General features: G+C 35.4%; 1 protein-coding gene and 1 long non-coding RNA gene across 2 annotated transcripts in view; both read left to right on the top strand.

Moving 5' to 3' along the window:
• LOC128089633 (uncharacterized) overlaps positions 1-22,631 on the top strand; it is a 271,376-nt gene that overhangs the window by 210,919 nt on the left and 37,826 nt on the right. The window lies entirely within an intron of this gene.
• The window catches only part of SHC3 (SHC adaptor protein 3), a 58,188-nt gene continuing 37,826 nt past the window's right edge, over positions 2,270-22,631 (top strand). The window contains exons 1-2 of the mRNA XM_052701193.1: positions 2,270-3,113; positions 20,609-20,679. Of these exons, the coding sequence (XP_052557153.1) occupies positions 2,574-3,113; positions 20,609-20,679 (611 nt within the window). The 5' untranslated portion in view covers positions 2,270-2,573. The remainder of the gene's footprint in view (positions 3,114-20,608; positions 20,680-22,631) is intronic.

Genomic DNA, 22,631 nt, shown 5'->3' with positions numbered 1-22,631 from the left:
CAGTTTTTCTAGTTTTGGGACAGATTTTCAAAGGAAACCATTTCCTATCAGATCAAATTTCAAGCCCTTAGGGAATTCAGTAGCTACTACTGCTCTGCTCTGCAACAGCATTAAATGTCATATTTTTAGGAGAGTTCAGAGTCTGTTGGAGATCTAGATAGCATTTCTATGATAATGTCAGAATTCCATCCTGCTTCTGTGGGTCTGGGAAGTGGAATCAATCCTCTTCCCTCTGCTTCTCTCTCACTGGCCTGGTAATCACAACATTTTCAAATAATGTGCTAATAGTGCAAATAAATATCTGCTATTATTTTATTTTTTTCTTTTCAGGCAGGTTTTTTTTTTTTTTTTTTTTTTTCCTTATAGACTTATGAATGCAGAGCTGTAAAATCTGTGAATCTGCTGGCACATAGGCAGAGCAGTTAAACATCAAACAAAATATGCACATTCACGTTCCCACTCTGGATGCAAATGAATCAGCCAAACCAACAGCTCAGGGAAGACCACAGCCCTGGCTCCCCATTTTTCCTCCCCTGCCACCTCTATCCCACATAATCCTTGCATTTCTCCTGCTATACCCTTTCCCCTATAGTGGCTTTACAATGTGCTGTCACCCACCCTTGACACCAGCTTTGTTTTCTCGTGCTACTGCAGGAAAGATGCCACCTGTGTTCAGAATGGGATCTTCCACTATTTAGCAAGCCTTTGCTGAATGAGTCATCAAAGCCGGCTGGTATTGGCTGGCCTGGTGAGTACCCAAGGGATTGCCTGGTAGAGGCTGTGAGGCCTTGCTTCATTCACAGAAATGTGAGGTTGCTAGCCAGCTCTTCCATTCACACACTCTCATTCATATTTTGCAGTTTTGCTAGCTGCTTCTAATGAAGAGAGCCATTTGTGAGTGATAGGGTTTTCTGGGCAGTTGAGTCAAGTAAAATTAGGCTATGATATGTATATTTGCTGTTGCTATGCTAGGAGGATGAAGAAAGGAACAAATGCTTTGAGGATGCTGTAGCAGGTTGGCAGTGTGATGGTGAGAGGCTATTCCACAGATCACTAGGAACACAGACACTGCCATTATTCATCACTGCGGGGATAAGAGGTGCTGATTTAATTTAATGGCATAAATATACTAATTAAGTAACTGTGTTTAATCTGTTTTGTTGTATTCGAATACTGTAGCCTTTATTAAGGGAGAGGGAAGGAATACCACAGGACTTTTCCTTTAAAATTTTCTGCAGTTATTTGTCTGTTCAAAAAAGAATGCTATATACTGTATTTTTGTATGTCTAAAAGATGTTTTGAAGAGAAGGTCAGTTTAAAAAAAGAGCCATATGGCTTGTGATGAGCATTGTATTTCACAATGCTGTATACACTTTGCATTTTAAAAAGAATAAAAAAGAGAGAAAAATGAAGTATCTGATTTCTTCATGTTTTTCTTCTCCCCAGATCAAGTGCTTGTGGTTGATATTTGTGCTTAATATGAATTGGTTTATTCTTGTCCTTCTACTGCAGGACATTAGTGAGATGATGCATGGACTTTTGACTATTCCCCTTGCACTTCTCAGTTTTTCAGAATTGTAGCAAATATTCTAGGGAATAGAAGATCTATTTCACATTTTTCTTTGGAGTGAATATCAGTGGTGAAAGAAAAAGCATCTCTTACACCTGTTACTGGACGTCAGAAAAATACTTACTTCACACATAGGTACTTTATATAATCCTGCATTAAAACATAAGATTGCTGTGAGGTAGGGGAGAAGGATTGCTTTCTCTGTGAAAAACTGGAAGTAAGAATTTCTGTGAGAAATAGCATTGACACAAAAGCTTGTAAAATCTGCTAGACTGCTTTTTGTGAGTGAAAATAGTGTATTTTCTTTATTTCTATCATCTGTTTTTGAAATGCTTAAAGGTATTCTGAAAACCCTTGAAGTATCTGTATTTTGCTGGTGGAAAGAGAGGGGAATATATGTGTGTATATATTATCCAGATATTTGCTTTCTAATTGTATCTTCTTTATAGATTCACAAATATGTGAGGTGAAAGAACAGTTAAACAGTGTTTTATAAAGGCTGTTAATTCCTTTTTAAAGGTAATTGCCTTTGGTATGAAAAGGAGTGGTGGGGGGGAGGAATAAAGTGTTAGAAGGAAATATCTGTTTGAGGAGAGAGGATAAGGAAATTTGAGAATTGATTGGTGCTAGTGTGCTGTAAGTGGGTGGATTTTTTTTTTTTTTTGCTACAGGAAGTGATTTGCAGTGCTCACTGAGCCTTTTGTTGAAAAGGGTCCTTCTTGTTTATGTGAGTCATGCTTTTGCTGTGAGCAAGTTGGCAGCTCTAAGCAGGACTGGGATCTCTGTTATAGAAAACTGTTTCTTCTCCTAATCTTAACGTGGAACCACAAAAAAATATCTTAAATATATAATTTTTTTGTTCTTCCTCATTTTATTTGCTTTTTTACCCCAAAATCTTGTTCTCTGCCTGTGTTGCTATGAATCGCCTGCTATGTTAGCAGAAGCATCTCCTGCATTGGCATCAGATTTGCCAGAACATATGCAGGAAAATATATAGAAGGGCATGCTTCAACGTACCAAGTATAACCGCTTCAGGAATGATTCAGTGACATCAGTTGATGATCTTATTCACAATTTGTCCATGAACAGCAAGGTTTCAGCAGTTGCTACAACTTCGGCAGCACCTTCATACCTGGTCACTCCAGAGGTTCTCCGCAAGGACCAAGAAGATGGACCCACCACTCTGTGTACCCTCATCCATAAAGTGTCCCACTTGAAATTCTCTAATACAGGCAGCCTTTTGGGTATCAAAAACCTGTCCTCTGCAGTGAAGGAGCTTGCAGTCTCCAAGTTACAGGGAAGCTCGAGTGCTTCCAGCTCAGCAGCAGAAGCTTTTGACAACACATGTAACCTTGTCTCTGCTACTTCGTGTTTGCAGCAGGACCTGAGCAAGATGAATATGGGGAGAAAAACACAGTCAGAGGAAATGCGCCCCGGAGATGAAGACTGGAATCAAAGGAGCAGCATTGTCGATAAACCCTCTCAAGGATGGCTGCACTGGAGTGAGAAGATCCTGGGACCTGGTGTGACGTACATGGTGAAGGTTGGTCTGATTTCTTCCATTCTCTTCTTTTTATCAATGAAAAATTCTGTGCTGGTTTTGATGGCAGGCTAGAGGGGCAGAAAAGATCTCTATTTGTATGCTCCTTTTTTGTGCATAATGCATGGTATGTAAATGCAGAAAGGCAGTGTTGGAAAGCAGTGTTAATTACTTATACCAGCTCAAACCTGCAAATAGACTTCTTGTCAGATAATATTCTGCAGCTGAGTAAAAATATTGTTTTTAAGCTAATGGCTATTTTTATTACTATTGTGTTGGTTGTTCCCACCCATCTTCCTAATTTAGGTTTTCAGAGTTACCTAGCATACTGTATGTATCTTGGATGCATGGGCTTCCAACATATCTGGTGCAATCTACAGTAGGAAAGAAATACACCCTGATGTATGAACAACCATCTATCCTGCACGATATTTCAGATTGAAAATACCTTTAAAGGCATGTGTGCTTTTAATGTGAAAGTATAAGGCACAGATTGTAATTCTTATCATGTTCCACAAATAGAAATACTGTTGTGGGTAGAGCAGGAAAATGCTTGTTTTACATAATGAGAATTCAGCCACATTTAATGTTATTGCTCTTCAATTCACTGATACTGAATGTCAATAGCAGCAAATCACAAGTTTCCAGGGTAATATTTTGGTATGCTTTGAAAGTATTTTGAAATGATCTGTTAAAATAGATCCTCTGAGAATAGCTTATGTGCTGCATAGTTTTGCAGTCAGGTATGATACTGGTTATGCCTTCTAGCATCAATGTAAAAATAACATCTGCAATTCATTCTTCAGTCACTCTTCTTTGCTGAGAGGCTTTTGCATGATGTTTAACTGTAGCAGACTGTTAATAAGATTACAGACCTATTTTAAATCTCCCCTTATTTTGGGGACAAAGGTTTTGTTTGCAATACAAAGCATGATTTTGTATCAGGATGCTTTAAAAGTGAATTACAAGAGTTACTGAACTCTTAACAATATTTCTCAAGTGTCATTATCAAATGTATATTTAATCTTTGGAACACTGGGAAGCAGCTTTCATGTGTTTCTGCTAGTTATAAGTTTTGCAAGCAATAGTAGATGAAATAAGTAGGCCAATTCAGAGACTGGTAATCTAAAATAGCACTTCCTGACTATTCTGACATTTACTGCGACTACAAAAGAAAAAGAGAGTCAGTGTTACCCTTCGGGATATAAAATGCTTCTCTCTTACTGTTTGAGAAGCATCTTGATAAAAATGTCCCATTAATGCTAGATGTAACTCTGGAGACCCTTCTGCACAAGAAACACTCTAGTTGGAAGAAAATTGTTTAACATTCTCTGGTTAGGTCAGGAAACTCAGCTGATTTATTTATTTTGCTTTGGGCACTGTAAGTAGGAAGACAGTCACTATGAGAATTCACAGCTTTTTTTTGTTTTACCTGAAATCAAACACATTGTTCATTTTCTGTGATTTTCATTGGTTGAATTTATACTTTGAGTTTAAAAGAAAGTTACAATTATATATGAGCAAACTTTCATTTAATCATCAACCTCTATCTAATACGGACACTAGAACAAGAACTTCAATTAGCTGATTTCCAATATGTGAAAGTATATTTCTAAATATTATGAATATTAGAATTTCAAAATAAATCATTAGCACTTTATACAACTTACACTACTCGTGTTTATTTTCCTTTCATTAGAATTTACAGAATCTATTTTTAATGAAGTATTGTTTCTATTAAAACAGGGTGATATTTTACATTTTGTACTCTTTGCCATAATATCAATGGTTAATGTATGAATGAAAATAAACCTGTTCTCATTTAGCTATAATTTGTCTGTTCATTAAGTATCTCAGAATTTCTCTCAGCAACTGCAGCATTCATATAGATAAGAAGTGCAGTTCCTGCATCATTAAACACTGTCAGTTCCCAAGGCTTTTATGCATTCAGACTATCAAATCAATAGATAGATAATGTACACTGAAGGGAAGCATTCCTTGGATACCTCAAGGCTGTACTGACTATTTGGGAGACAGGCACTGTGTTTAATTATTGTTGTATGCTTTGCAGAAGCAAAAGCCATATGCAATTAGTTAAGACAAAAATTAGATTTGTTGTTAACCAGCATTTTTTGTGCAAATGTGCACTGGATTGCATTTTCCATATTCAGTGAAAATAATCTCTGGGACAGGGTAAATAATCAGTGCTGGGCAGCTAGGTAAATCATGTTGGAATCTCTTGAAGTAAGAGAAATAAATTACTACGTGCAGTGTATGACAAATGTAACACTTTCATGACACTCTTTTGATATGTTTCTGTTCTCCAACTCTTCTGGATAGCCTTTTTCTGTTTTCTCCAATCATTTTCTAGCAGTGCTCATTCCTGTTTTTCCTTAGCCATTTTGTAAATGTGCAGTGTAATGGTAATTCTTGAAAAGGAGTGTAAAGTTATGGTAAACAGGAACTGTGTTCTGATTTACATGGTCTGCTGCAATGGAATTATTTTCTGCCACTGGACTACTGGCACATTCTCTATTCATTTATTTTTTTTCTTCCCATGGATTTCGCATTGAATTTTTGTACATTACTTTCACTAGAAAATTTCTTCACAGAAAAAGCAAGCGTTTGTGTAACAAATCAGATTTTGTCCATAGCCAAAACCAGGGACATAAAGTGGTAAGGTACTGGTACTTAAAAATACCATTCAACAGTTTAACAAATAATGTATTAATGGAAAAAAAAAATAGTTTGCAATGATGAAACTAATTGATAAGCTTATTGTTTTTCCCATAGGGAGACTGACAGAGTGACTTTAAATGTTCATGTTGCCAGAGAGTCAAATACATAAAATTAAAAAGTGTTAACTTCTGAAATGTAACAACAGTTGAAATCTATTTATTTCCAGTGACAAATATCTACTGATGCATTTAACTGAGTAATGGCAGAGATTTTCCAGATTTTAGTTGATTGAACTAGGAGTATAATCAACAACCATGATAAGAGGCAAATATACATCTGACTTTAGATAACTTGTGGATAGGCATTGCAATAAAACTGTGCTGAGTTTAAAATTCCATTTTTCAGCAGTTCAAAACTATATAGAGCCAAAACACTGAAATATAATGTTAAAATTATATATTTAATATTTCTGAAAGAGCCTTGAAAACAAGATAGTGGCATAGAAAATGCTTGGGTAAATCTTATATTGAAAAAAAGGAGTTACAAAGGTAATATCTAATAGGGAGGAAGGAGAAAGGACTTCATCTTAAAGAAGCTACACAAACCTTGCAAATAATATTTCAGTGAAAAGCAAATAAGTTTATTAAGACAAAGTAGCTACAGTTAATGGCTAAGTATTATTCTTTAACATTATTATTTCTATAATATTTTAACACTTATGTGTCTTGGGATGGGTGAACATTCCTAAAAGAATATTCTCACTGAAATAACTACTCCTTATGCTGAAAGTATGTGCTTAAGGATGAAGTGAATTACTGAGCTTTATGAATTTATTGCATCTTTTTCTACTTCATTGTAGTATTCCCTTCAGCATATGTGCAGGGCTAATATAATTTCAGCAGTCCTCTGCGAGTAGGTACCAAGATTACAACATCACTTTCTTCTTTAGTGGCTAAGCCAGTCTGCAAAGTATAATCTTACATGGAGCTAACATGGCAGAAACTGTGACAAACGTGCCATTTTTTTCCATCTTTTCTAACAAAAATTGGATTTGCTGCTGGCCTACAGCAGCAGTAAAATACCGTATTTCATGGTTTTGTCATGGTAGCCTCCATTTTTCTTTTTGAAAGGTACTTCGTGTGCCATAAGAAAAAGATTGGAGAGGGTTTATTGTTTCCTCTTACTCTTTTAAATAGACATAAAGTCAAAATTATAACCAAATTTACAATTTTCATTTTACCTTTTTATTAATTTTTAAGAACGTTAATGTTACAGCAAGGATTTTTAGTTTCCTTTCTAATTGATGCTAGTTTTATCATTCTTTCTTATGAAAAAATTAATGAAGTTTTTTTTTTCTTTTCAATTTTTTTTATTTTTGAATTCTGCTTCTATCAGTCAAGTTGCAGTTGTGTTAGTAGTTTATCACTGATATTTTATGCCCTGAGTAAAAACCTACTTGGTAGGATTTTGTGCATGTGATTCTAATAACAAGGAAAATAGTCCCAAACAGTTTACATGCTTAAGATGTGGATTTTATATGTCAGGCAAATTGTGATAATAGTACTGAAAAAAGACCCTTTATTTGAGATTCTGCTCTCCTCTATGTAGGTACCCAAAGAGTACTAGCCAGAGCTCAAAGACTTATAAGACTGGCTTGTCATCTTGGCTGTTAGTGCTGCATGCATGAATTTTTTAAGGAGAGAAAGAGGAAAAATGTGATAAAGACAGTACTGGTTTTAGCAGTTGTCTTATCCTGCCGACATATTATATTATTTTGCAATCAGTTAGTGTCCTTCACATTTGCTTTGCTGTTGTTAGAACTATGAAAAATACGCCTATTATTCGGTTCAGAATCCCATTCTGGACAGCTTCCCACATCTGGATTTGTTGTAGTGTGAACTGATTTGAAAAGAGACTTTCCCACAGAAGTTAAATCAAATCCTACAAAAAGAAATCATACAGTCAATATTACTCTAACGACATAAATCAAGTATTATTTCTTTACTTTTACACACCTTTCAGAGAAAGAAAAGCACCTGGTGATTTCAATAGTGAAAGAACCAACACTGAAAGCAAATATCTGGTCTGCAGAATAGCTGGGGTATTTGCAAAATAGTATAATTTGTGCAGCTAAGGTTGTTTTGTAAGGGACAGAGTTTGGCCACTGTTCATCTTGATTTCAATAGTTTAAGTGAGAATGACATCCTTTTTTAAAATGAAACTGATACTGTTTTAAAGTCCACAGATAAATTTACCTAATCCTTTTAGGAGGCAAAACTACAGACAGAATTCTTTCTTTGTTTTCCCTTAGAAGTTGGATTGTAATTTTCGTATCTTCAAATAATGGTTATTTTAAGAGTACCATGTGTCCAATTTAAATATCTTCCTCTGTAAAGAAAACACATGGATGAATCAGAACCTTCAGGGAAAATCCACATCTTTCTTTTCAGCCAGTTGTGAGGCACTTATCCTGCCTACTGGGCACTCCTTTGTCCCCCAGCCTTGTAACCTATCAAGAAATGTTGTTTCCATTAGCACACCAGCTACATTTCCATTAGCACATCAGCTCCAGATTGGCTTCAATTATTGTAGGAAGTTAAAGTGAGTACACAAGGTATTAGTATTAGATTTTCTTCATGTTTGCAATGGGAAAAGTGTAGATCTGCCTTGGGACAGCCCCAGACAGGCAGTGTTCCTGGCGGCAGATGCTCAGGCAGGGTGAAGCAAGCAAAGGAAACAATGAAACAAATTCCATAGTCATAGAAGAAAAAGTAATTGCTTGCATGTGTTTCTGGGCTGTCCTGATGTACTCCTGGTTTATGTGATTCTGTGCACTTACAACAGCTTTCACTGCAGCACTGTTCCTGTCTGTACTGAAATGCTCTGGGGCAGAACCTGGCCATTGCAATGGCAACAAGGATGCAGCCACATCCCAGGTGTCGTGTTTTTGGAGAAGGATGGGGACAGTTTCATAAGGCTAATCTAGCAGGTTTGCTTAACAAGTGATATTTATTCCATAAATTTTTTTCAAATAAGTTTTCCTTAGGGCCTGAAAAGATTGACTCAGACGAGCCAAGTTGCAACTGAAAGTTTTAAAACACGGGTAGAAAAGAAGACAATAAAAACTAGAGAAGGGTAGCAAGCAAAAAAAAAATATGTTTTTTTTAAAGTAAAGATAAACAAGTTGCTGGGAGACAAAAAGAAAATAACATGAGGCAGATAGAAAAAGCTTTCTGGGCCTATTTTCCCAAAGCACCATCATACTATATTTACTGGCACAGCCATTTTAAATAAATTATAAAAAAAAAATCTCAGAAACTGATCCTGGAATTAGTTACTGAATATGAGAAAGAACAGGGACAAGACTGAAAGGAAGATATGGTGTCCAGGGGATTGCTCAGCACCATTTATGTCTTTCTGGAGTTGCTGTGGTACTAACTGTCCTTTATTCCCATGTTTAGCTCTTTTAGCACTGAAATGATATGAGAACAGGCTGGCACCAACATCCTGAATGGCATTTGACACAGTGTGATTCTGATGAAGAAATTACTGGAAACAGAGCTGTCTCTTTGCTCGTAAACAAGTTTCTTCTGTAATTCACAGGGCATTGAAAAAGTATCCTTAATTTTCCTAGAAATTAAATGTTTTGGAAATGCTACCATTGCCATGTAGTATGGGGTCTATCCTTCATTTCCAAGTGCCAAGCACAGGTGCAAGAAAATAAACTACCCCTGGTAGTCTGATTTCCAGGCTACCAAATCCCCAGCTGAGCAAGAAGAGTAGGCAAATGCTCTTTTAATTTGCAAATGGAGCAGATTTATGGCAGAAATTTTAGTAAAAATTTTGGATAAACAGAGATACATCTTTGCCCAGGAATGCAGACCTTGCCTTTGAATCACTGTGGTCTGTCTGCTGTGACACTGTGACACTTGTAATCATTGTCAGAAAAGATCACCTGGCACATAGTGCCTGACACAGCTGGAAGAAAGAAAGGATTTCCTATCACACACATAATTAAAAATGTTTCAAAGAAAATTTAGATACATATTTCAGATGCTCAGAGTTGGTGCTCTGTATGGGTATTTTTATGATGGATCAGGCTTGTGAAGAATAGCTCAGCCTGTAGACTTTGATGCAACAGACTTTTCAAGATAAGACAAGGTTGAGGCTGTTGAAAATTCTTTAAGGGATGTAGTATAAATTACTTGTGGATTTTACCATTTATTGCCATTCATTTGTTACAGCAACCCTACTCTAGAACAAAACATTCAAACGCCAATTGTTGAAAGATACAGCTTTTACTCATTTTCAAATTTTTGTAAATTAATTTTACAGTCATGAAATAAGCAGAGACCAGTAAGTGAACAGAATCATTCCATCAACTCTCTCTTTCAGGATATATCCTCCTGTGAAGGAGCAGGGCTGCTCTGTGCAGCAGAGGGACTGTGGGAGTGTGTCTTTGCAAGACTGGTGGCTTCCAGCCCCTGCTTTGCTCTGCTCATACCCACTGGCTTTCCAGGCCTCCCTGCTGCCTGTAGAGATTTATAGTCCTTTACATCTGGTCTGTGATGCTTCTAACCTTCCCTTTTCTGTTGTGCATGCTGGGCCGTATTTTGGGCGCTCCTTCAAGAAACACAAGAAATTAAATGCAAGAAAGCTGAATATTGACCAAGATTCAGGAAAAACGTATATTAACTCCTGTGATGAAAACCTGTAGCATTTATATAAGAAAGGACTCTCTCTCTATTTTGAATTGTGAGTTTTAACATTGGCAGAATACTTCTGGAATCACACCTTCAAATTGTATATTTGAATACAATTACAATATACAATTTTGAAAACATAGCAGTGTTTCAGAATCGTATCTCAGGTTTATACCCAGTTTAGAGGAAATGCACCCGTCTTCTGGATCTTTGCTGTAATAAGTAGATTCATCAAGCAGTCCTACTTCATGTCTAAGCTGATGTTCTTCAAAAAACTGGATATATCTACAGTCTCCATATTTATGATTTTAAACTTCTAATTCTGATTTTCAGGTTTTGAAGCATGTTTTGGCTGCAGAAGTTTTGTACATTTGCATTAGATGAAATTCGGTGCAGAGCATAAGCTGCTAGAGCTAATCTGCATGGAGATTTAGAAGGAAAGGCATCTTAGTGAATATTCAAGGTAGCAAGTAAACTGTCTGGAAAGTGTTCACCCATTTTCGGTATGTACCTGAGAAAATGAGGCATTTCATTTGTGACACTGTTGTGCATATTACAGACATTCACTTTGGTTAACGTCACACTGCAGCAATTGCACTCATCCTCTATTATATGCCGTGAAAGTTGTATCTGAACGATACAGAACTAAACTACATGCAACTTCTTTTTTCACTAGAACCTGTAATGTATTAAAAAAAAAAAAAAATTGGCAGTATGCAAAACATATTTACATATAAAATGGTAGGTGCCTAATGTATGCATTTCTTATTCTAACATTACCAAGTTTTTGCATGCAAAAATATAAGTTTGCAAAATACAAACAAAAAGACATATTGTGCATATAAAAGTACTGATATTTTTAATGTGGAATTTTGTGAAAGTCCGTTCCATTTAGCATCTGCATTGTATGAGTATTTTTGAGCAAGATGTTGGCAGTCTTCTTTCTCTATACTACAAGTAAGAAATGAGAAAAAGGTCTTTTTTTTTGAAGATGGTTGTTTTCAGTACTGTTTGAGATGGAAATTAGAAAGTCAACAGATGGAAAATGTGCTTCCCTGTGCTATTTTTCTCCTTACTAGCAAGAAATGAGACTTTAGAGTTGACTTAAGAAATTGCATTTCAAGATAAGATAAAATATATTTTCCTTTCCCTAGCTGAATCCTTAGCCTTTTTTTAATGGAGTTCTGAATCATTATCCTATGACTTGTGTGCGAGATGCTGACAGAATGTTTTCACAGGGGACAAATGTAAACCACTATTAATATCTTATGATAATTATGAATGTATCCAGATTGGCATTGATTTTCTTTTTTTTTTTGCACAGAGATTTAGGAGATATCCTTTTGTTTTTGTTTTTTTTTTTAATTATTGATAAAATGTTGTGTGACGATTTCTGGGGCTACTCATATCTACAAATCTGATACAGGAATAGTAAAAAAAAATCAGTAGAAAAAGTTTATTTTCTTAAAATCAAGGGAAAATATATTTTAGCAACAGAAGAAAACTACACTTGGAAGCATGGAGAAAATATTGTACATTGATGCACAGCTTAACTTCAGACAACATTTCCCTCAGCAAGTGATAATTTTTAATCACATAAAATCTTAGTCATGCATTGGGAATTATGTTAACAAATGTAGAATCAATTGCTCGGTACTGTTCTACCTTCTGTCCTTCTGCCCTGATAACAGTGGCACAGAAGTGCCATTTCTTTGTCAAATGTTGCTCTCTCTCTGACTCATTTTCAAAAAGAATTGGAGACATTCAAAGTGTTCATATTTTCTTTAAGGCCTCAGTGTTTATGTGAACCCCCAGGTAATAAAGAGGGCCTTAACAGATTATTATTTTTTAATCTCTGTGGGGGGAAAAGGATAACAAATTTCCGTCTTTTTCAGTGTTGGCAAATACTTCTTACACAAAAATATTCAAGTCCATAGATATATACATATAGATATATACAGCTAATATGCCAAAAGTTAGTATATTTATCAGCTGCCCACAAAATATTAAAATGGCATTTATCTATAAACTGTTTTTCAGAAAGAAGAAAAAAAACTTTTTTTCAGACTTAATGGTACTTGGTAAATATTCTTAAGAACAATGGTACTGTATATTTCTGCAAACATGTAGTCAATATATAGGGTTTGTATGTGCATATATATATATACTCATATATAAATTAAAAGCATTTTTTAATATGTTAAGATGGATTGATTCTTTATATAACATTTAAGCAAAAATATGAAAAACAGGAAAAACAAGTTGCCTGCTTTTGTGTAGAAGCTGGTACTTCTAGCAGTGGATCAGACTTAAGAATTTATTTAGATGAAGTTTCACAGTGTCTGTATTGATTAAGTGTGAAGCACATCATTCTGTTGTTGATCTCAGAATCCTGCTGGAAGTCCGTCTCCCCTTACTTATGTGGCTGAATGCCTTTATGAAAATCTTCAAGAAACTCTTTGTAAAGGGATTTACATGATTAAAGCTAGGCATCTAGGAAAAATACAGTGACTTACTGTCATGCAGTGAAATTTTTAAAATATGACCTTTCTTTTTATTATTTTGTATTCTAGATGCCAAACAAACTGTTACTGTTTGGTAGCAGTGAATCAAAATATATCAAGGCACAGCTATACGTAGAAAGTCTTATTTCCCTGCAATCTCTTATGAAAGTGTTTTGCAGCTATGATAATTAGAAAAATGTTTCTCTATTTCTCATGGCAGCATATGTTTATGACACGTTTTTAGTGTTAGATTCTGACAGTGTCATTTAGGGCCTTTCACTCATTCATTTCCTTCATTATGCTGCCCATGTTTTATTTCTACAACACTGCTAAGTTCTGTAGGAAGCAGGGCACCATTATGCAGATACTTGGGAAGCACAGGGCAGTGATGCAGATCATTTCCCTCAACATCTGCTGGTGAATGACAGGCATCAGGTACCCTCAGAGGCAGCTCTGAAGATGAATCTTGCCTTAGGGGAAGGGAAGAAAATCAGACTAGGTGTGACATGGCTTCACAGAAGTGCATGGACCTCAGCCCTCACTAGCTGCACATGTGCCTCAGTACATCTCTGAGGTCATCCTAAGGCTCAGTGCAGTCATTACATTTTGGAGATAATTACAGGAGAGGATTAGTTTGGGAGTTCAGAAAATGGCTATATGTATAGAAATATCTGAAACGTGTCACTACAAGTGTATCTTCTTACACAAAAGATTGATGAAATTTCAAATAACAGACTATGAGATTAATTTACGCTACTTTATGATGTGCATGTACAGTGTAACACTAGTTCTAGGTAAGATTTTAATATGTGTTAATTGATAGCTAAACAGAGGACTTATAGACGAATATTTATATCCCAAACTTCTAGAGAAACTGAAAATCTCTAACAGCTGACTTGAAGGCTCTGTATCTGCTGCTCATACAAATTTATTTTTCTCTAAATATCCAGTTTTACTTCTGCCCACAGCTTTTTCTAATATTGTAACTCACCCTATGTTAGAAATATCACAGAACTAATCTTCTATTCCACCCTTCTGCTTAAAATATCTAGATACTTTGACATAACTCTGAATGGCTATGTACATGCTAAGCCCTTCTTCTCACTGCTCTGCTGTCTCTTCAGAAGATGGTAGCTCATGTTTGCCAAAAGCAGCTCCATTCCCAGGAGGAACCTTGCTTTATCAGCAACAACTGCAGAAAAGGAGTGTCTGCAGACATCCATGGTGCTGGAACTGGGGCAAGGCAGTGGCAGGACAGTGCACACCTACTCTTCACTTACAAGAAGATTTTTGCCTGAGTTTTGGCAAACACCCTCTTAGCAGACACTAAAGTTTGTTTGTTTGTTTGTTTTTAAATAAAGTGGTTATTGCATATTGAGAGTACAGATCTTCTACAGAAAATGCTGGCTTTCAGCTGTTATAGAGAAAAACTTCCTTATGATACTGTGTTCTGGTTTAGTTTCAGAGTAGATCTGATGCTTCAGTGTAATAGCTGACCAGATCCAGATCCTGCAGGGACCAAGGCTCCAGCCCAGCTGCTGAGCTCCTAGTATCATGTGGATGAAGTCCCTATATATATAGTCTTTTTCAATATGAATGCAGTAACACTGTATTTGAAAGTTTTCAAGTGTAAATTTAGCCTTAAGAGCTTTCCATGGTTTTCAGTACTCACAATTGATTATTATGCTAGCTCTTATTCTAACTTTTGTCTGCGGTGGTGCTGAAACATATGGCACAGCTTCAGCCAGTAGTGCTGAAATGTATGGCACAGCTTCAGCCTGTCTATGTGGAGATATCTTCACAACAACCCTCCTTCTAAAGTGATCCTTTTGTTCAATGGAATAAAGGCTACCCCCACCCTTAACCTAACTAAAGGAACTGTTTACCTGGTTTGAATGGCTCTTTCTGTTAAATGGGTAGAGATTTATGCTTTTTAAGCTGCAATATAAGTGTGCCATATATCATTATATTAGAAACAAAATTTTGTTCAAATATACGTAAGAACTATAAATACCTATCAATGTTAGCTATCCGGGCATAGAACCATGCTTCCAGATCTTCAGTACCTCCTTTCCGATGTGCTAGCCTGACACAGAGGTGTGAACATTATGTCAAGTCAAAGGGTACAAAGGGTCCTTAAATAGTCAGCCTGAATTGGATAGATTTGTCTTCAAAAAATGCTGAGCAATTAACTTTCTTCCTGCAGATGTGGTAGGATATGTTCTCCTGTCATGTGCCACTTTGTTACAGGTAACATAACATGTATGTTGCATGCAACTATGTATTTCAAATGCTAGGTAGGACTCTACCTGTTTTGCCTTAAAAAAAATTGCAAGGACCATTTTACTCCCATGTACCTTCAGATAGATGCTCTCAGACAATGACTCCTGCTGCCTCTGTTTGTGCATGAGTAAAATGTAGCATTCAGAAGATAAGCAACAGCCTATAAGGGGGATTATTTTATGGGTTTTCTTTTAAGATTCCACTGTCTTCACAGAATTAGTAGATTTTCTTCTATGTAGTTTGGTATACATGCAACTAAGGTACAATGTCCTTATGAAGTGGAGGAGCAAATGTATATTATGATAAACTATCCTCTCTTCGTGCAAACAATTTGATGTGCCTTACTCCAATCAGTAAGGTATTCAAGGCAGTAAATGTTATGTTGAAGCAAAATTTTAGAAGATTATGAAATATTTTGCATATCTTATTAATTTTTTACTTAGCATTTTTGTATTAATGGAAAGACCTTTTGATTACAATTCCTTTTTTTCTTTTCCTTTTCAGTAATTTAGTAAGTGGGCATTATAAATTCAGTTAAGCTAGGAACGTGTTAAAAAGTGATGTCAAAAGGATTCAAGTTAATTCCTCCTTATTATTTCGTCAAAGACAAAAATTACTGTGAAAGTGGTTAACTCTGAACTCTCTATCTAGGACCTGGGTTGCTTTTGTTTTTGTTTGATTTTCTTCTTTTCTTGCATCAATATGAGTTTTTACAATACAAATCTATGACTGAGTTTTCAGTTATGTGTGGAGAAGTTTATTAACTTGAAACTGTCAGTATTTTTGTATTATACCCTGCTTGTTAGTGTGCATCTAGATTTCAGTCTTGATAGGGCTTAGGAAGGAAGGCAAGCTTGTAAGTTGTAAATCTTGTAGAACATTTTGGAACTCTTAGTGTCCTTTTCCCAAACATATTAGGCTGTTATTGACAGCATCTGAAATACCGACAATTGGTTGTTTTGATGAAGAAATAAATGTATACTCCAATAGAAGCAAAATAGTCTGAAATTGACATAAAAGCTCTCCTTTTGAAATAGAGAGCCATCAGCTGGGCTTATTTAGCAACAGTCAGCTCTTAACTGGTAAATTATCTTTTTTTTTTATTACTTCACCTAACAAGTAAAAAAAAAAAAAATCATGACAATGTCAGGATATTACTCTAAATACACATGAGAAATAGATGTGGCAAGTAAAAAAGTGTTCTTTTTTGTATACTTCACAAGTAAATGCGTAGTCTGAGCCTGAGGGTGACAAATTGTCCAACTTATTACAGAGTACCTTACAAAATGTTTCAGAGCTTTCTATTTTCAAAAATTAGGTCTGTATACACCATGCAGAATCACCTCTGTTTTTCATTGGGTCCCTAGCCTATTATCAGCATTTGTGCAATGCTTGAACAGATTTCAGATACTCTAGTGTTCGAAGGCACTGGCTAATTTATGGCCGACTGCCAAGTGTGTCTGTTTGCTGACATAACCCTGTTATCCTTTATATAACTTGCACAAGGCTATGTGTGTTGCAGATGCAATCTGCAGCGCTGTGAGCCGCTTATATTTATAGCAGGTGGCTGGAAACACAGATTTGAAACTACTTTTAATTTGCTGTGAATAAGTATGCAGCTTTGGTGAACTAATGATATTCTGATAGTTTAGCTTCAGGGATCAGGTTTCCTTATTTTGTCTGAGAGTTCATGATAGGTGTATCTTAATGCTACCCATCCTTTGGGCAGATACTAATCTGCTAGACAGTGGCACCTATACACCTGCCATTCAAACATTTGTTGTTTCCAGGCTGGACTACTGCAGTGCTATATGTGCCTAAGTGTTGCCATATTTTTATAAAAATATTTATTGCTGTTGCTATTACTAGCTTCTGACAAAAAAAAAGTGAAAGATTTCTTCTAGTAAATTGGTGTTTTGAATGAGCTCATTATGAAAAACTGAGCAAGATTTTATGTTCTAGGGAAAAAGATAACTCTGATGGTGACTTCCCTCTTTTGCCTTTCCTCTTCATTGCACACACATGAACACACTCAACCCTCATTTGTTGAACTGTTTCTGACACATGGTGAAAAACTCTGTACCCTTTCTTGCCCTGAGTACTGTAAAAAAATTGTAGTTGTTAAGCAAGAATTTTCTGAGTGAGTCATAGAGAAGATAGAGAAACTTCAGGGAATTTGGAAAAAACCTTTGCCTGTGGGATAAACTAAAAACCTGGAATGTGTTATGCTTACCTGAAAAAATGATGACTAGCCAAGATATTTGAAACTCTGCAGTAGAAGACATGATTCCAGTAGAATGTGATACCATGCTATTGGATTTAAATCAGTGTCCTGCAAGGCACTGGTTAGAATGCAGAATGTTATGATTCTAAAACCTCTGAATGGAGAGGCATGCATTCCTCTGAAAGATGTCACCTTAGGGTGCAGTACCACTCAGTGAAGGTATACAAGCTGGAATATTCTCATTCAAATATGAGAAACTAGACAGAAAGCAGAACATTATCTGAGAGAGCTTGGTGCTCCCAAATTTTCCTACTTTAAGGTGAGCTGCATTTGGTGTATTTATTTATTGAGCATGAGAGAGAAGATGCTAGTGGCATGCTATCTTGATGCACAGTAACCAATTGGTTAGAATGTGCATTAAGTGTTGGGTGAATAGGAGCTTTCTTACAAGTAGACTGCTTTATAACTATATTTTAAATGTTTTGTGGAATGCCTAAAACGAAAGATAGCATTTCTTTTTAAACAGGATATGTATTTGTTGAAATAAATGAATAATTTATTTACTTGCTATCTTGGTTGTATGTCTCCTTTCTGTGGATCCTTGTCAGGATGTACTTCAAATGGATATTTTTAGAGAACAGTATTGGTCTTTGGGAATAATTGAAGCATAGCAGTAGGTGAGTTATATGTCCCTGTAGTTGGCCTTTGGGCCTTTTGAATGTCAGTTTTTTTAGTAATTTCATTACTTGAAAACATGCCATGGTGATTAAGTGTTCACATCTTTTATCTAAGAAAATCAATTGCCATCTTTGCCTTGATCAGTCAGGAAAATTGCAAGCCTTACTATGTTGTGTTCAACTGTCTCCATGCTATACATAAGGCAAATACAAGATAATTTTTCCATTTGACTTTTCTTCAGTCTGGTTTTGTCTCTCCTTTCGTTAATGCAGACCAGGTAGTATGACTCAAAAGGAGTCTAACTGCACGCCTTCTGTTTATGGATATTTGTCTAATTGCTTGTGTGTTTATTTCAATACGTGTGTGAATATGTGTTTGTATATTTATTTGCACGCCTGCATGTACTTGTGAAACTACCTTTCAGCGTTTACTCCTAAAGTGTTTGACTTAGTCCTCAACATTTCTGCAATTTCTGAGCTTTAAAAAAACTTGTGGCAAATACAAACATGTAAAGGAACAAGTGCAATTCAAGAGTCTTTTGGTATCAAGCGGCCTAAGTGGATATGTTGAAAAAACCAAGTATTTCAGTAAGGAACAGTCATTGGAATGCCTTTCAATAGTTTTACCAGTTTTCAACATATTTAAATTTAAAAAAAAAAAAGTGCTGTATGGAATAAATATTTGGGAATATTTATCTTTAAAAGAATTACAGAACTAAACCAAAATGATTAATGTCTGTATATTGGCTTAATTTACTTCAGCTGATTATCTCAACTGATGTATAATGAACTTGATCTTCAAGAAAATCAAATCATCCTCTGAGATACTTAAAAATAGAATTAATAGCTCAACTTCTCTCATCAGAACATGACAATCTTTTTGGATGCTTTAAGTGCTTAGGGAGAAATTTACTTAAAAAAAGAAGCTACTTGCAATGAGATACAGGATGTTACCTTTTTTTCACTGCTTCAGGATTGGTAATAGTCTAAAAAGCCTGAGGACATGACCCTTATTTTGAAAGCTCCAGGTACCAGATCTCTATCAAGATGATATTTTCCACAAGGATTTTACAAACTTTTTGAAAACTTAAGATAATATTGCAGAATAGTTTAATAATAATAAAATGATCTTGAAATAAGCCTTCCCAGAAACTTCAGGCAATTATAATCCAAATTTGAGCAATTTAATGAATATGAGTTATTTGATATTCTAGTTCGTTTTATTTAGTGTTGTAACAACTTCATAACATTTAATAAATAGTAATTGACATCTGAAAACAAAAAAGTAATTTCCTCAGCTTGTAAACATTTTGTAACATATATGTTTCTGTTGAAAAAGCAGTGCTGAAGATCCTAGTAATGAAATAATTTTTTTTTTTTTTAAGTAGAATGAAAAAGTCCTAAATAGACACAAAATGCTGACCTCCCTTGGTTTTTGCACCAGTTTTGTGTCTAAATAGGTTTGATTACACTGCAAATCGGTATTACGCTAGAATAGCGTTATCAAGTTAATTATCTAAAAACTCATCCCAGCTTCCCATAACTTTCAAAAGCCAGGTGAATGGCTGAGTGCATGCAGTACATGCAGTGATGCTGCCACTGGATTATACCTATTATAAGCTGGTTTGTACAAAGCCATTCTACTAAATACCTGTTGAGATCTGCAGCTGTAGCTGTAGGCTTTATCATGTGCAAATTATCCCTGCTTTTGGAAGTAAGTTCAGAATGCATCTGAGGTTGTCTCACTCCTATGACAGTTACTGTTACATTTGAACATATTTTCCAATTTATCCCTGTTTTTCAAAGAGATGCCGGGCAGAAATGTCTGGTCTTTTCCTAAATATTAGCCAGCCTTCATATCTCTCCTCGCTAGAATAATTCTGTTGAAACTGTCTCCCTGCATTTGTTACTAACGTATTTTCTTAAGATTTTCCTGTATCTTTATACTGTTACCATTAAAACACTAAGGAAAATCCCACCTGTCCTTGAGGTAATCATTAAGGAATCTTTGGATTGCTGATGCTGTTTTCAGCATTCCCTGCCACAATTTTTTTTTCTCGTTTTCCCCCACTAACAGTAGTTGAATTTGTTTTTCTGCACTTCCTTTTTATGTAATTTTTAATTTGAATAGCTTTGTATGTAAAATAAAACATGGAAAGTGAAAAGCTAGAAATCAGCACATTATGAACAACATATATTAATGGCATTAGATTAAACTTACAGAGAGATGTTGAATCTTGAGACTTAAGTGAAATTAAGTGTTTATGGAATAAATCTGTGTTACACAAGAGCATAATCACAAAAATCTCCCTGACACATAGGATTCATGGAATGTAAAAATACAAATTGTGCAATGCCTTTCAGTGAGTATTTTGTCTTATAAATCGAGAATATTTACATGGTTTCAACTGTTTCTTTTTCTTTGCAGTACTTGGGGTGTATAGAAGTCTTGCGTTCAATGAGATCTCTTGACTTCAATACTAGAACACAAATTACAAGGTAAGACTTTATACAAGTATATATTTAAAATAAAGTATGAATTGTTTCCACAGAGAGGAAGGGATATGAAAATAGCAAGACAAGACATATAGTAAATATTTTATGGATACCTTAAATCTGCTTTTTTTTTTTGCTTTCAAAAACTCAAACATCACACCTAGTATTAATAGAGCTCCAGTGGAGTCTAAGGAATATATTCCTTCTCTTTCTCTTTTTTGTTCTAATTTTTTAATTTTATGTGCTAGGAACTGCTTTAGAAAATTTTATCTGTTTTTCAAATTATGCTGCCCCAAAAGGCACTTAGCTAGCTAGTACTTTCATGACATTTAAGCTACCAAGAATGAGAACTATGTTTGTTTATAATCTGTATACAAGTCTACAAGGCATTTCTCCAAATTAGTCAAGGGAGCTAAAAGAAATGAATGGACATGTTCTTTTCCAGATAACATGTAGCAAACAACAAGCTTATATTAGACTTTCTTTACAATTCTTCTTTGAAAGCTATCCTGGTATTGTTTTAAAGGTAGTATAGTGTCTTAAGAAGTGACCATGAATCACTTCCTTTCTAAGATATATTTTCAGAGCAGTAGCAAATAGTATTTTGAAGATGTTTTCACTTGAAAAGCTGAGGTCATTGATGCAGAGAACTGTAGTGTTGCCATCTTCCAGCAACTGGGATCACATTTCAATGACCATAGTCACAGCTGCTGATAGTCTTTCATAAAGCATGGTCATACTATAGGTAGCTAAGTATTTCTGTCATTAAATGAGTAAAATGACTTACTTCAGGCTTGGATGCCATTCTTGTTGTCTGTATGCACTGCCTTTGAGTTACCCTCGCATATATCAGCTTTGGGTAGGACCCTGTGTGTCCCTAAAAATATTTATCGTTTACTTGTCAAGACACTGATTTGATGAGGAACATAAAAACACAAGGAGAGATTAATAGTTGAATTCCGAATTTCAGACAATATAGACAATGGTGTCATCTGAGAATTTTCTTACTGTGTTGTTTTAAACTCATAGTGTACATTTCTGTGTTATTTGCAACAGTGAACTTCTAAAATGCTTGTATGTCCAGGCAGACTTACAGTTCCAATGTTATGGTACATCTGTGATGATCACTTGGAATTTAGATGACTTACTGTGGTAGGTTATTTTTCTATATTTCATAACTGAGGATGGAGTTCAGCTTTTTTTTTTTTTTTTTTGTGCAGTCTCTTTACACTTTATGCCTCCAATGAAACAGTATTCCAATTTTCTTATTATTTTGCTTATAGGCACAACTCTGCTTTTGATACTTAAGCATATACTTATGCATAAACTTAATTGTACTGTTGATCTGAACCCAGTGCCATTTGCACAAAGTATTGTGTCTTACAACTCTTTAAATACAAAATGCTTTTTGGCTTTCATTGTGAAACAGACTTTGAATCACATTTTTTTCTGTTATGTTATAGCATATTTGACTACATGCTGGATATACTGTTGGCTTATCTTCCCTTGACCACATGTAGTGCACAGGATATTTTTTCAAGCAGGAAGCTGTTTTCATGGTTTGCTTATTGTTTAGCGTTTCCTATTTTTTGATTCATAAAATAACAAGAACTTTCTAATTCATCATTCTGATCATACTATTCCCAACTAAAACTTATTCTGAAGTTGGAATCTTTAGTTCGAATTGGAATCAGAATCTAGCACCTTAACTTGCATTTCATTAATTCCTCTGGCTCCTGAAATCCTCATGTCGTGTTTTAAGTACCTGCAGGAAACAATCTGATCAGGATTCATCCTGTAGCATTTCATGTATGAGCCTATTTTTTTAATTATTTAATACTAATTGCTACGGAATTACTAAAACTCACATTTGCCAGCTAGCTTGCTCATGTGCACTAAGAAGCATAACATAGGCTTGAAGGTATGTTTTGAATTATTATAGCTGATATTCTCAT

Source organism: Tympanuchus pallidicinctus, unplaced genomic scaffold (assembly GCF_026119805.1).
Source record: "Tympanuchus pallidicinctus isolate F22 unplaced genomic scaffold, pur_lepc_1.0 scaffold4, whole genome shotgun sequence".
Taxonomy (NCBI): domain Eukaryota; kingdom Metazoa; phylum Chordata; class Aves; order Galliformes; family Phasianidae; genus Tympanuchus; species Tympanuchus pallidicinctus.
Note: the sequence above shows the minus strand (reverse complement) of the source record. Positions and strands in the feature narration are given on the sequence as shown.